Source organism: Castor canadensis, chromosome 18 (genome assembly GCF_047511655.1).
Source record: "Castor canadensis chromosome 18, mCasCan1.hap1v2, whole genome shotgun sequence".
Taxonomy (NCBI): domain Eukaryota; kingdom Metazoa; phylum Chordata; class Mammalia; order Rodentia; family Castoridae; genus Castor; species Castor canadensis.
Genome location: NC_133403.1, coordinates 3,663,235 through 3,675,912, shown reverse-complemented (window position 1 = coordinate 3,675,912; position 12,678 = coordinate 3,663,235). Strand labels below are relative to the sequence as shown.

The window sequence follows — 12,678 nt, the reverse complement described above, 5'->3', positions numbered from 1 at the left end:
CTGACAAGCAAAGCTCCAAGACAGTGGCCTGTTGCAGTCCACGAACTTGGCAGGACCAGGGCTGCCTGTCAGACCGGCTACACCTTGGGCAGGCCTATGGAGGAAGTCAGGCCTCCAGCCAACACTTCTGAAGACTTTCATCCTTGGTCACCAAAAACACTGCCAAGGCCACACAGGTGCTTCCCAGAGACCAGACCAGTGTGCCTCCTCCCCACCCATGGCAGAGACATAAGCCCAAACTCACAGCAATATAAAACCATTTGTTTAATCTAAGTCAAATCACTTTCACAATAGTGAAAATTAGTGCCTGGTAAAGGTGTGCTGCTGTACGTATTGCCATTTTCTGACTGTGCTCAGGACTGGTTGTTGTCCACAAGGGTGGCAGGAGGGTGAGGACTGAAAACACAGACCACACACACACAGAAGAAAGGTAAGCTGCCTTGGCAGAGGGTGAGTGGTGAGTCTAGAGGGGAGGGAAAGAGGATCCCCAGGTGGCTCCGACTCCTGGCACAGGGTGAGAGTGGGGTTTGTACACAATCAAGGGTACACAGCCAACCTAGCTTTGCTAACAGCATGTTCCTGGGATGCCTTTGCTGATGGAGCTCTCCTGGGCTCACTCTGCTTCACTGGAGTCCAAATGATTGGTTCTCCTACCTGTAAGTCGTCTTCAATCTTTTGGAAACTCAATTCTGTTGGGCTCACCTGGGTAAGGTTTTCCTCTTATTAGTTGGGGCCACTGCAACTTTGGTGACTTCCATCCAGGTAATGAGGGGGTGCCCAAGAGTGTTTAAAATCCAGCAATCACACTGTAATGCTGGTGGCTTATTCCTATCACATGGACTGTGCAAGTGAGCCACCTAGTCAATACTTTGTATTTGAACACTGAACTCTGACATTGGCAGGAGAAAGAGAAGGGCGGGGCTGTGTGGACAGAGGAGGGCTTCTTGCATCTCTGCAAAGTCTTGCTTTCCATAAATTACATAGAGCCAAATCTGGAAAGAAAGCACCAGGTAAGGCTTTCTCCCATGTGTGGGCTATTGCTGTAGGTAGGCTGGAGAAGTGAGCAAGAGGCCCCAGTGGAAGTCCTTCTCCCCTTACCATCAGGAAGAATTTCTAGGATGAAGCCTGGAAGGCAGAGCGAGAATTGTCCCACTAGGCGGGCTGTCCTACCTACCTGGTACCACACTCCCACAAGCAGACCTGGAGGAAAAGCATAGGAAATTCAAAACAAATCAGGGCTTGGGAAGAGAAATTCTCCTAGATTCCAAAGGACGACCACTGTGTCACCATGCTGAGAGTCCCCAGGTCATGCCACCTGGCTTTACACATCAGGAGTTGCTTAGGAGTCACAGGCTTCCCTGGTTCTAGCATACATATAAGGAGTTTTCAGGGACTCCATCAAGCCCTACCAAAAGTAGGGTCACAGGTGGGTCTCCTTGCCCCGTCTCTTCCTAAAGGACAACTTGGCTTCTGAAGATGGTTGGTCTTCCACATCAGCTGGGCTGACCTGTCAAAGCCTCCTTTCTTCTGGAAAGTTCTGAGAGGGCGCACTCAGAGCTTCTGAAAGCTACAGGGCAGGGCTGCTTGCTTGAGCCCACCGAAGGCCTGACTCCAAGTCCTTCCTAACACACAGCATTGAGCCTCAGCTTCAGTGGCGTCTGGTTGCTTGCCCTCTGGAAGAGAGGGACAGGTGCACACAGTTTTGAGGGGAGGATGACTGGAAATCCGAGCAAAGTGAGAGGAGGACCAAAGATACAAGGCCCACAGCTCATGAAAGATCTTTCGAGTCTCTGGTAAATTCATGAAGCGACCCCAGCTTCAGCTGCTGCAGCTGTGATCTCCTGGAACAGCGATTTCTTCTGTCTCTGCTGAGGAAGGGGAGGAGAGGAAGGAGGACAGGGCAGCACTGAGATCTGGTAGAGGAACGTCTTTGTATGAGGAGCCCCGCTGGCTTTGGAGGCCACTTAAAAAGGGGTATTTAAAGAGATGAAAGAATGTTTCCATAAATACCATTTGGCTCATCCCTTTGTTTTTGTATGTAAAACTGGGATGAAAGAAACTGTGAGTTTCTTTCTTCCCATCGTTTCCCAGTGCAGAGTCAGGACCTGCAGAGTAGGCTGGAATGGGATTTCATGGTACCACACACGAGAGGGAACTCAACACCAAGGCCTGAGGTTACAGAAGGGTGTTAGAGTAGTGACAACAGTCAGGGTCCTTGCCATCTGGTCTTGAGTTCCATAGGTCTGATGGAAAAGCAAGATTCCAGGGAGTGTTACTGACCCCAGTGACTCCAGGGGTTAGGATTAGCCAGGAGTTGGGGTGGCAGGTCACCTCCAGAGGCCCGGCCGTGGGTGCAGACAGGAGCCAGGCATTAGGCAATCAGGAGCCAGAACATGATCACTAGGGCGACAAACAGGAAAAGGCGCGACAGGAACTGCTCATCCACGTATTGCGGCGTCCCAGGGACAGCTGGAGAGGCAGGAGGAAGGGGAGACGCTGTCAGAGGCTGTGCCCGTGCAGCTGCCCAATCAGGCCAGAAGTGCAGAGTACCAGTCATCACAATAAAAAGATTTCCAAACTCCAAATAATGAGAGGCAAAAGAAAAAGCATGTGGAACAGTGTAACAATAAGGACATGCAAATAAACCAGTGGCTAGCAGGAAACTCCTCAAGGGAACAGTAAACAAGAGCCGCTGGGACGCATCTTCTGCGCTGTGCTCTGCAAATGCTATCACTTGGTAGGTATTAGTCCTATTTTGAGCAAGAGGCAGCTGAGGCACAGTATGTGACCTGCTGAGGTCAGAGAGGCTCCCAAGGCAGGGCAGAGAGGCAGTGTTGTTCTCTTGCCTCTCTACACACTGCTCCCAGAAGGCTCTGCCTGCCTTTTTGGGAAAGAACTAGGATCCAGACATCCATAGCAACGTAGCAGGGGAACTGGGGTAAGGACCTGGGTCTCGTCTCCTCTCTGCTTTGAGAAAGGCTGCTATTTAGAGCTCCCTGTCCTGACTTTGGAGGAAGAAAATCCACATTCAGGATGAGCAAATTGTAGCAAACGTGACGAAGGAAAACTGTCATTGTTGTAGTGAGGAGATCCAAAGTCCAGCCTGGCTGAGGGACTAACTGGGGAATCCAGGCTGAGCCCTGGACCAGGTTAGAAGGAAGCAAGCTACCAGGCAGGTACCTACTGCCTCCACAGGGCTCTGTCCTTCCTTCAAGGCAAAAATGCATCCTGCCCTTTGCAGTCTCCTGCCCCTAAGAAAATAATATGTGAACAAAGGAGAAACATTCCAGGTAGATAAGGCAAGGAAGGGCGCCCCTATCATCTCTCAGTGTTGTACTACACTCCCCAGACGCAGGTGGCAAAGACTTAACGATCACCTGCTATATGGCAAGGACCAGGGTAAGGCAGGGAACAATTCAGTGACTTCTAAGTGGGTACCATCTTTAGAGCACAACTTATATACACAATGATGTGCCCACAGCACAGGATGCTCCAATGAGTACAAGCAGAGCTCAACAGATCTTGACTTGGGTGTCAGTTTGATAAAATCCAGGTTACCTACCTCAATGCCCTGCTCTACTCTGAATGCAGCTGGTATAGACAAATGGCTGGAGAAAGAAACGCAGAAGCAGATGACAATTCCCAAAAGGCTGAGGTTTGGGATCACGTGTCCTGAGGGAAGCTGGATAGAGATGCCAGAGAACAGAGAGAGTCGGGGGTAGATGTGCAGGACTAGGCTTTTCCTCAGCTTGGTATCATTTACACTTTTTCATTTTATGAACATAGGATGTGTAAACATGACTGAGAATTTCCTAATCTGTAAAGCAGAGCTAACCACACACAGATTCCCAGGGAGGCTATGATGATATCGAGTTTGGAACAGAAAGCACTCTGTGTGTCCTTGCCACTAGGTAAGTGCTCAGTATCATTGGCGTGAATACCAGTAATCTGAAAAGAATTTATGACATTTTGAAAAGGCTGGTTATCCGTGTAATGACAATTATCTGTAAGTTATATACTGCTGAATTCCAAGGAACTTTCAGGTAGGGTTACTAAGATACCTTCTTGATTTCTCAAGGAAGTAGGCTTACCTGGAGGAGGCCGTCCATCATTTATGTTAAATGCTGTGGCAAATATCCCAAAGGGAAATGCCCCAATTCCAAAAGACATCTGGAAGCCACCATCTCCAAATCCAAATCCCTGAAATCCCTGTGTGGAAGAAATGAAATTGAGAAAAGTAAGCATGTTCCCCCACACCTGTCAAACATGACCCATCTCAGAGGCCATGCCGTATGTGGCACCCATGTCTGCTCCTAGTTCCCAAGGGGTGGACGGTCAGCTTTTCCTCTCCGGGAATCCCAAAGCAGAGAAACTCTGAGGTCCATCTGCCCTTCCAGCTTAACTTTAAGCTAAAGAGCTAGAAATGGACCAAAAAAGAGCAGCTGTGACCAAATTAAACCACACTGAGGAGAGTCGGGATTGCAGGCCTAGAGGTTCTTTTCCAGACATGCTTTATAACACAACTGGGAATCACCCCACGCGCCAAAACAAAGGAGCACCGAAAGAAGCTGCACATTATCCGTAACAGCAAAGAAGTGGAACCCTCAATGGTCAACAATGGAAGTCATGATCAATATCCTGTTAACGTGATCTCTAGGGACCCCTATGCTGACTTACGCAACTGAACAGAACTCCTGTGACCGTGTTATCAGACAAAATTCTTTTGACCTCGTGGTGACAAATACATAACATGTAGGTATAGGGATAAGTAGTCTCTCTCAAAAATTTCTTTTAAGGACTGGCAAAGTGGCTCAAACAGTAGAGCACCTGCATAGCAAGCGTGAAGCCCTGAGTTCAAAACCCAGTAAAACCAAAAAAAAAAAAAATCTTTTCAGCTGGGCATGGTGCATGCTTGCAATCCCAGCACTTGGGCCATGTAATGAGAATCTGTCTCAAAAACCCAAACCAGAAAACAGCAAAAAGGCTTAAAGTTTTTCTTTTCATGCTGTCACACAGATTTTTTTCTCCCTGTTACTGGGGTTTGAACTCAGGATGTTGTGTGTCACACAGAATTTAAAAAATCACAACACGTTTTTTTTGTTTTGATTAAAAAAGTAACACAAGCTTGTTGTAAGAAACTCATACATTCCAGGGTCTCCCTGGCCACTCCCGGGTCCTCCCAGGTAACAGCACCGGCAAGTGGGGGCAGGTTTCCCACACCTTTCCCGTGAACAGCAGTACGGTGAAGCAGCAGCTTCTTCTTCTAAGTGCAAACTCTGCTGGGCTCAGCGCTAAACGCTGGGACACACAAGTCATGTTCAGTGCCTCTTTTCTTTTATTGAGTCAGAGTCTCACAACGTAGCACAGGCTATCCTCAAACTTGCCATCTTCCTGCCTCAGAGCCTCAGCCTCCCAAGTGCTGGGATTACAGCTGTGAACCACAATGTCTGGCTTACGTTTAATTCTTGCCTTAGCATCCTGTACATTTTAAAGAGAACTAAATTCAAGTTTGGAGAACAAGGTGTACAGTTTAAATCTAATTAACCTGATCTAAAACCTCAGCTCTTAATTACTGCATGTATTTTACAATTTTTTTTCTCTTTCCCTGTATCCCTGGTGAGATCTTTACAACAAATGATGAAAGAAACAATAAAAAGAAGAAAAAATACTGGACCAACTGTTCTTCACTAAGAGCTGATGCTTGTAAATCTTTTGCAAGTCACAAAAGTAGCCACTGCCTGTCCTATACAGAGAACCGTAGCATCAGGCTCCAAACTTCTGCTGGGCAGAACTCCCCAAAAAGGCTAACGGATGATTTAATAAGAGGGCAAACCTACTGGGAAGAAAAACAACTGGTTTCCACCTCCTTGGTGCAGCAATGCCTCCTACTTAGACCCAGCCTAGGTGAGTCTGAGGGCTCCTGGGACTGAGGCTGCCTTACTGGGGAAGGTGCAATTGTTTCATCAGGACCTACAGCTTCGTTGGTGCAATCCTGAAGGCCGACCTGCTCTCTTCCCTTCTAGCAATATCTATGTGATCCCTCAATCCTCACATTTGGTGGGTTTATGTGGCTTCAGGTGCTTGTGAAAGCTGGGGTGTACCTATGGCCACCAAAGCCCAGATCCCTTAGTAACTAATGCTCCAAGAGAAACAGAGTCTGAGAAGGCTAGGGGTTGTTGTCTGACGGTCAAGAGCAGGGTCTCCAGTAACACCCAGACCTGGGTTTAGCTCTGCCCATGGCCCTGCACAGGTCACCTCACATATCTGCACTTCAGTTTCATCTTTTAGATGACACAAGGCTTAAACAAAATCATACATATAAAGCTCTTAAAACACAGTTCTACCAATGTAAGAACCATTCAATAAGTAGTCACTGATAATATTATTATGGACAATCTGGAGAAGAGACCCTCAATTTCTATCAAGATCCTTGACTAAAATCCTAGTTCCAGGAATCCTTGTTCAAGTTAGAAAAAGAATGTATGCAAAGACTGTTACCACAGTATTATTTAAACAGTAAATTCTAGAAGCAACTAGAAGGTCCTGCAATCAGGAAAACCTAAATTATAATGCATCAAAATTCAATGGAAAAAACAGCAGCCTTTAAAAATAACAGAGCTGGGCGCCATGGCTCTGTTAATTAATTCTAGTTGCTCAGACGGCAGTGATCAGGAGGATCATGGTTCAAAGCCAGCCCGGGGCAAACAGTTCACAAGACCCTGTCTTGAAAAAAAATCCAACACAAAAAAGGACTGGTGGAGTGGTCAAGGTGTAGACCAAGTTCAAACCCCAGTACTACAAGAAAATAAAAATAAGAAGAGGAGACTGACATGGCTCAAGTGGTAGAGCACCTGCTTTGTAAGAGCAAAGCCTTGCGTTCAAATCCCACTCCCACCAAGTCATCAAAATAGTAATAATGAGGAGGCAGGAGTGGTGGCTCACACCTATAATCCAAGCACTTAGAGCTGGGGCAGGAGACTGCAAATTCTCAGCCAGCCTAGGCTACACAGCAAGACCCGGTCTCAAAGGTCTTTTATATATATATATATATATATATATATATATATATATATATATATATATATATATATATAAATAAAATAATTACAAAAATAAAAATCAAATAAAACACATCAGCACATCATGGAAAATATTGCCAAAATTAGACATGAAAGCAGCACGTCTGGTGGTGGCCACACAGAAACACAAGTGCACAGCACACAGATGAAGACACAGAGAAATAACTTATAGACTTGGTTCTGGGATTCTAGCAGTTTGGTTATTTTGCTTTTAAAATTTCTTTAAAATTTTACCCCCTTTTTCACAGTACTGGAGCTTGAGCCCAGGGCCTTGCACTTGCTAAGCAGGTGTTCTTCCTGCCTGAGCCACAACTCCAATCCTTTATGCTTTTCTTAATTTTGGAACAGGGCTTGCTTTTATGCCTGGCCAGCCTGACAGCCTCCTATTTATGCTTCCTGGGTAGCTGATCTGATAGGCGCTTGCCGCCATGCCCAGCTTTTTATTGGTTGAGACGAGGTCTCAGGGAACTTTTTGCCTGGGCTGGCCTGGCCTGGAACTGTGATCTCTGCTGTCTGAGAAGCTGGGATAACAGACATGAGCCACTGAGCCCAGCTAAAATTTCTTTAGCAATTTAACAAGAAATTGCTTTTTCACAAAAGACGAATACTTGTTTTACATGTGCATATTTTCGAGTCAGTAATTCTAAGAATTTATCCTAATAAGATACACATTTTGTGGAACTGGGGGTTTGAACTCAGGTTTTGCACTCAAAAAGCAGGAGCTCTACCACTTGAGCCACAACCCCCCCCCCCCCATTCTGCTCTCGTTATTTTGGAGAAGAGATCTCCAGAACTATTTGCCTAGTCTGGCCTGGAACCTCAATCCTCCAGATCTCAGCAGCTAGGATTACAGGAGTAAGCCACCAGTGCCTGGCTCACCTGAAATTTTTTTTTTTTTTTGGTAGGAAAAAAATGGCTTTGTACATAAGATGAAACAAAATAAATTCAACTTACAGATAAGGGTTAGCTCTATCACTCATCTCTTTAAAAAGTTTATATGACTATCCAATCAAAATCACCTGAGTATTTTTAAAGTAGAAAAAGCAGCAGCTAACTGTCCCCATGGGTTAGCTACATAAATGATGTTAAGTGCATACACTGGACACCAGTCATGACATAAAATATTCCCAGCAATGTGTCTTCAGTGAAACCTCAAGCTATACTGTTCAACGTTCCCAGTCTGGGTAAACTCCACAAGGGCAGGCACCATTGCTGTGTTCACTCATAAACCACCACTGCCAGGAATTATGAGCAGCACGCAAAAGGCACTTACTAGATGAAATTTTTAAAGTTACAAAAAGGAAAGGAGCTACACACTGTAAACATAAAAAAGAAATGCAAGCATAGTCAGTAAAATAAATATACATAATCAACAAATTTGTGTGCATATAATTATAGAAAAAAAGCAGGAACCAAATAGCCTTCTTAATTTTATAAAGTAAACAAAAAAAAAACCCTAAAAAACAAAAGGAAGAAAGAAGGAAAAAGAAAAGAGGCCAAAATGCTCCCGGTGGCTATCTCTGGGTGGTGTGGTTATGAGTGATTTCCCTCCTCCTTTTCCTTTCTGCACTTCACAAGTTCTTTACTTTTATAATCAAGGGGAAAAACTGTAGGGATGAGAGGGAAACTTGTAAAGCCATGGCTTATTTCTAGAAGCTTCTCGCAGAATACTTCTCACCCCTCTGTTCTCCGGCTCTGGCCTCTGACCTTGGGGACGAGGAGGGGTCTTCTCTCTGAAAAGAAACAGTGTAAAGTGAGTGTGCGATCAAATGTCTTTAGTTGCTCCCTGTGAGGACTGGGAGCGCTTCACCAAGAGGGTCAGGCCATGGTCCCTCTCCTGCCCAGCACATAAGCTGTGCCACTTTAAACCAATTCAATTCTTCCCAGCTGTATAGAAAACCAGCTTGTTACACAACATTTACCAGGCTGCACTACAGCCTTAGCCTTGCAGAGACTCTGATCCACATGCCTTATGGAATTCTGCTTTTGGGTTTTTTTGTTTTTATTTTCAGTAGGACTAGGGTTTGAACTTAGGGCTTCACGCTTGGTAGGCAGGCCCTCTATGGGTTGAGCCACACCTCCAACCCAGATTGGAGATGGACAGTTGCCTTCCCTGGACCTGTGTATGGGCTCATAGCTGAGGTGACTGAGGTCCACGGTCTCTCTGATCGGCCCCTATGAACCTTAGCTTTACCTCTCACTACCTCTCACTGGGCCAGTACTCCATGCTGCTCTTTTTTGCCTCTAGGTCTCAGTCCCTCCCATCACTCACTTTATGAATGCTCAAATGAGGGCTTGTTACCTGACAGGCACTTGGGCAGGATGCAACCAATCATACCGTAGGGTGGGAAGGATTAAAAGAGTGTGATGGGAGAATGGGTGAAGAAAGACTAGTTTAAGGAGCAGGTGACTTAGAGCTGAACAATAAAAGATAGGTAGAAGCTAGAGGAAGAGGTGGTGAGTGCAGTGGTCATTTGAGCAGGACTTGGGAAGGCAGAAAAGGCAGAGCAGAGACCAAATACAAAGGCTGCTGAATGTGACAGGGCGGCTGTTTAAAAGCAGTCCAATATATCTGGTGTACAGGGAATGCTGGGGTGGGAGAAGGTGAGAGATGCTTTTGGACAGGTCTGGGGTACCAGACATTAAGGGCTTATGCCTGTAGAATGCTGGAGTGACCCCCTTCTCCATTTCAACAATCCCAAACTCCACAAAGCCCCCCAGACTCCCTGTTTCTGTCTCGCCATTCTGCACATATCCCTGCTGTAGCAACCCCACCTCCTGGATGCACTTTGTGCACATGCAATAGTGATGGGACTGTCTTGTGTACTCCTGGGTCCCCAGACCCAGCAAAGCTCCTGCTTGTTGGTAGATGACACTCAAGCTGAGCAGTCATCAAGCACCAAGTAAAGTGTTAGAGGGTGCTGAGTGGGAGTTGGTTCACCTGCAAGGGGAGAATAGGTGTGTGATGCACCCCAATCCCTTACCTGGGGTCCTGCTGCCCGGTGCTGCCTCTGCCATAGAGCGGGATGACCTTGTCTCGACTGATGCCGGCTTTGCAAACTGGACACACCTGTCTATTAGGTCGTGTCTCCAACCACTGCAAACAGAGAGCAAAATGCATTACTGGCCCAAGGCCCACCACAGAACCCTCATTAGAGGCAGCAGAATACCTGCCAGAGGCCTCAAAGTGGCAAATACCAGCACAAGCAGGGACCACCTTGCAGAGCCTAACTTGATTCCTGCTCCTAGTACTCGATAAATATTTACTAGAAGCGAAATAAAAATTGCCTTTAAGTACCACATAATTAAACAGGCTTCTTCATGCTTTGTTGCTCTCTAGGGGCTGCTAGCAATACAGCAGGAAGGAGCTGCAACCCTGGGGCTGTCAAGTCTCAGGTCAGGCTGCTGGTGTGGGTATAACAAACCTTAAACCTCCATCTTCCCCAAGGATCATTTGTATTATCCTTATGTAAGTCATATTTCCTTTCTGTGATTTTTCTCATTTTTAATGGCATTTCCTCAACAAATATCAGCACCTGAACATAAGTTGATTTACTATAAGGTGATTTACTATGTTAAAGGAAAAGATTTTGCTCACTGTCAAAATTTATTTATTTATTTATATTTATTTTTGCATTACTGGGGTTTGAACTCAGAGCCTACACCTTCACCAACCCTTTTTTGTGATGGATTTTTTTGAGATAGGGTCTCAAGAACTATTTGTCAGGGTTGGCTTAGAACCAAGATCCTCCTTATCTCTGCCTCCTGAGTAGCTAGGATTATAGGCCACCCGGAGGCCAGCTCTTTATTTATTTATTTTTTAATGAACTCTCAGAGATTGTTGTATTCAACTATTTTTTTCAATATCAAAAACACCAGAATCTTGCTTGGGGTTCTGCAGGCTCTTTTTGTTGGTTACATTAAAAATATTTTGTGTAGAGCTGATGGTGTGGCTGAAGTGGTAGAGCACCTGCCTAGCAAGCTCTAGGCCCTGAATTCAATCCCCAGTACTGGAAAAAAAAAAAAATCCTGGCCCAGTGGCTCATGCCTATAATCCTACCTATTTGGGAGGCTGAGACCAGGAGGGTCATGGTTCCAGCCCAGTCCAGGCAAAAAGTTAGTGAAACCCCCATCTCCACCAATAGCTGGGCACAGTGGCACATGCCTGTCATCTCAAGCTACAAAGGAGGCTGCAATCGGGAGGACTGCAGTTTCAGGCTGGCCCCAGCAAAAAAGAAGGTGGGCATGGGTAGCATCCCAATGATGGCAGGAAGCATAAAATGGAGGGGTGACAGAACACACCATCTGGGCAAAATAACCTGCGCAAAAAGGGCTGGAGGCGTGGCTCAAGCAGTAAAGCGCCTTTCTAGCAAGAGTAAAACCCTGAGTTCAAACAACAGTATCACCAAAAAAACCAAAAAACAAAAAACAAAGTACTTAAATTTCTTAGAAATAAAAGACAAAACGCCCGTAATTATAAACCTATAATGTCTTTGTAGACATTAGATAATTTCACTTGCATATTTTGCCCGCTAGGGATGAAACCCAGGGCCTTGCATGTGCTTAAGTGTAACTCTACCACTAACAGACTCTCAACATTTATTTAGAACATAAATTGCATCCAAAGATAGGTGGTTTATTATATGAATGCCAATCTAAGGCTCAGGGATACAGAGGAAGCAGCATTTAATGACTTTATACCCTGCTTTACCTTTTTTTTTTTTTTCGGGCAGCACTGAGGTTTGAACTCAGGGCCTCACGCTCACTAGGCAGGCTCCACCACTTGAGCCCCACCTCCAGACCTTACTTATCCACTTTCTTTATCTGTCAGTGGCTCCAAACCTGTGTTCCTCCCAAACACACAGCGGATACGTGCCACCAGGTTCCACGGAGCTAGAATCTCATCTCCACCCATTCCTCCTCCTCCCACCCAGACTCTGAGCTCTGGCCGTCTGGAACTTACCTCCCATACATTCCTAACCACCTCTGAGTGGCCAGCCACCTGAAGTGTGGTGCTCCACCACAATGGCTACTCAGCTGCCAGTGACAGCCACACCCAGATGCGAATGTAAGGCCCAAGCAGGTGTGTGGATCTTGGGCGACTACTAATTGGTTTTCATGATAACCTAATGCTTGGAAAACAGATTTTCCTCTCTCAAAGAAGCTCTCTATTAATACCAAAAGTTACCCCTTCTTAACATTTTCAAGCTCTTTCAGGGAAGGGGGGGGACTGTTGATATGACAAATAATTCTTTTTTTTTTTTTTTTTTTTTGGTGGGACTGGGGTTTGAACTCAGGGCTTCATGCTAGCAAAGCAGGCACTCTACCACTTGAGCCACTCCTCCAGTCCATTTTGCTCTGCTTATTTTGGAGATGGGGCCTTGTGAACTATTTGCCTGAACTGGCCTGGAACCACGATCTTCCCAATCTCAGCCTCCCAAGTAGCTAGGATTACAGATGGAGAAAAAATACTTTTTATTTTAGAATCTTTAAAAGAAAAAAAAAAAAAGGAGGTAACACATTATCAAATCAACCCAATTTACAAAGGAGGACTTGAGACCCAGAGAGGCAGTGGCTGGGCAAAGCCAGCAGTGACATA

General features: G+C 45.7%; 1 protein-coding gene across 4 annotated transcripts in view; it reads right to left on the bottom strand.

The window, feature by feature from the left end:
* Positions 1 to 240: 240 nt before the first annotated feature.
* The window catches only part of Rnf185 (ring finger protein 185), a 34,539-nt gene continuing 22,101 nt past the window's right edge, over positions 241 to 12,678 (bottom strand). For 2 of the 4 annotated variants that reach the window (XM_074061047.1, XM_074061048.1), the window contains 5 exons: positions 10,064 to 10,176; positions 8,758 to 8,812; positions 4,092 to 4,209; positions 3,563 to 3,682; positions 241 to 2,469 (listed from right to left, as the gene is read on the bottom strand). In XM_074061047.1, the coding sequence (XP_073917148.1) occupies positions 3,564 to 3,682; positions 4,092 to 4,209; positions 8,758 to 8,812; positions 10,064 to 10,176 (405 nt within the window). In that variant the 3' untranslated portion in view covers positions 241 to 2,469; position 3,563. The remainder of the gene's footprint in view (positions 2,470 to 3,562; positions 3,683 to 4,091; positions 4,210 to 8,757; positions 8,813 to 10,063; positions 10,177 to 12,678) is intronic. The other 2 variants (XM_074061049.1, XM_020180198.2) reach the window with 1 other exon arrangement.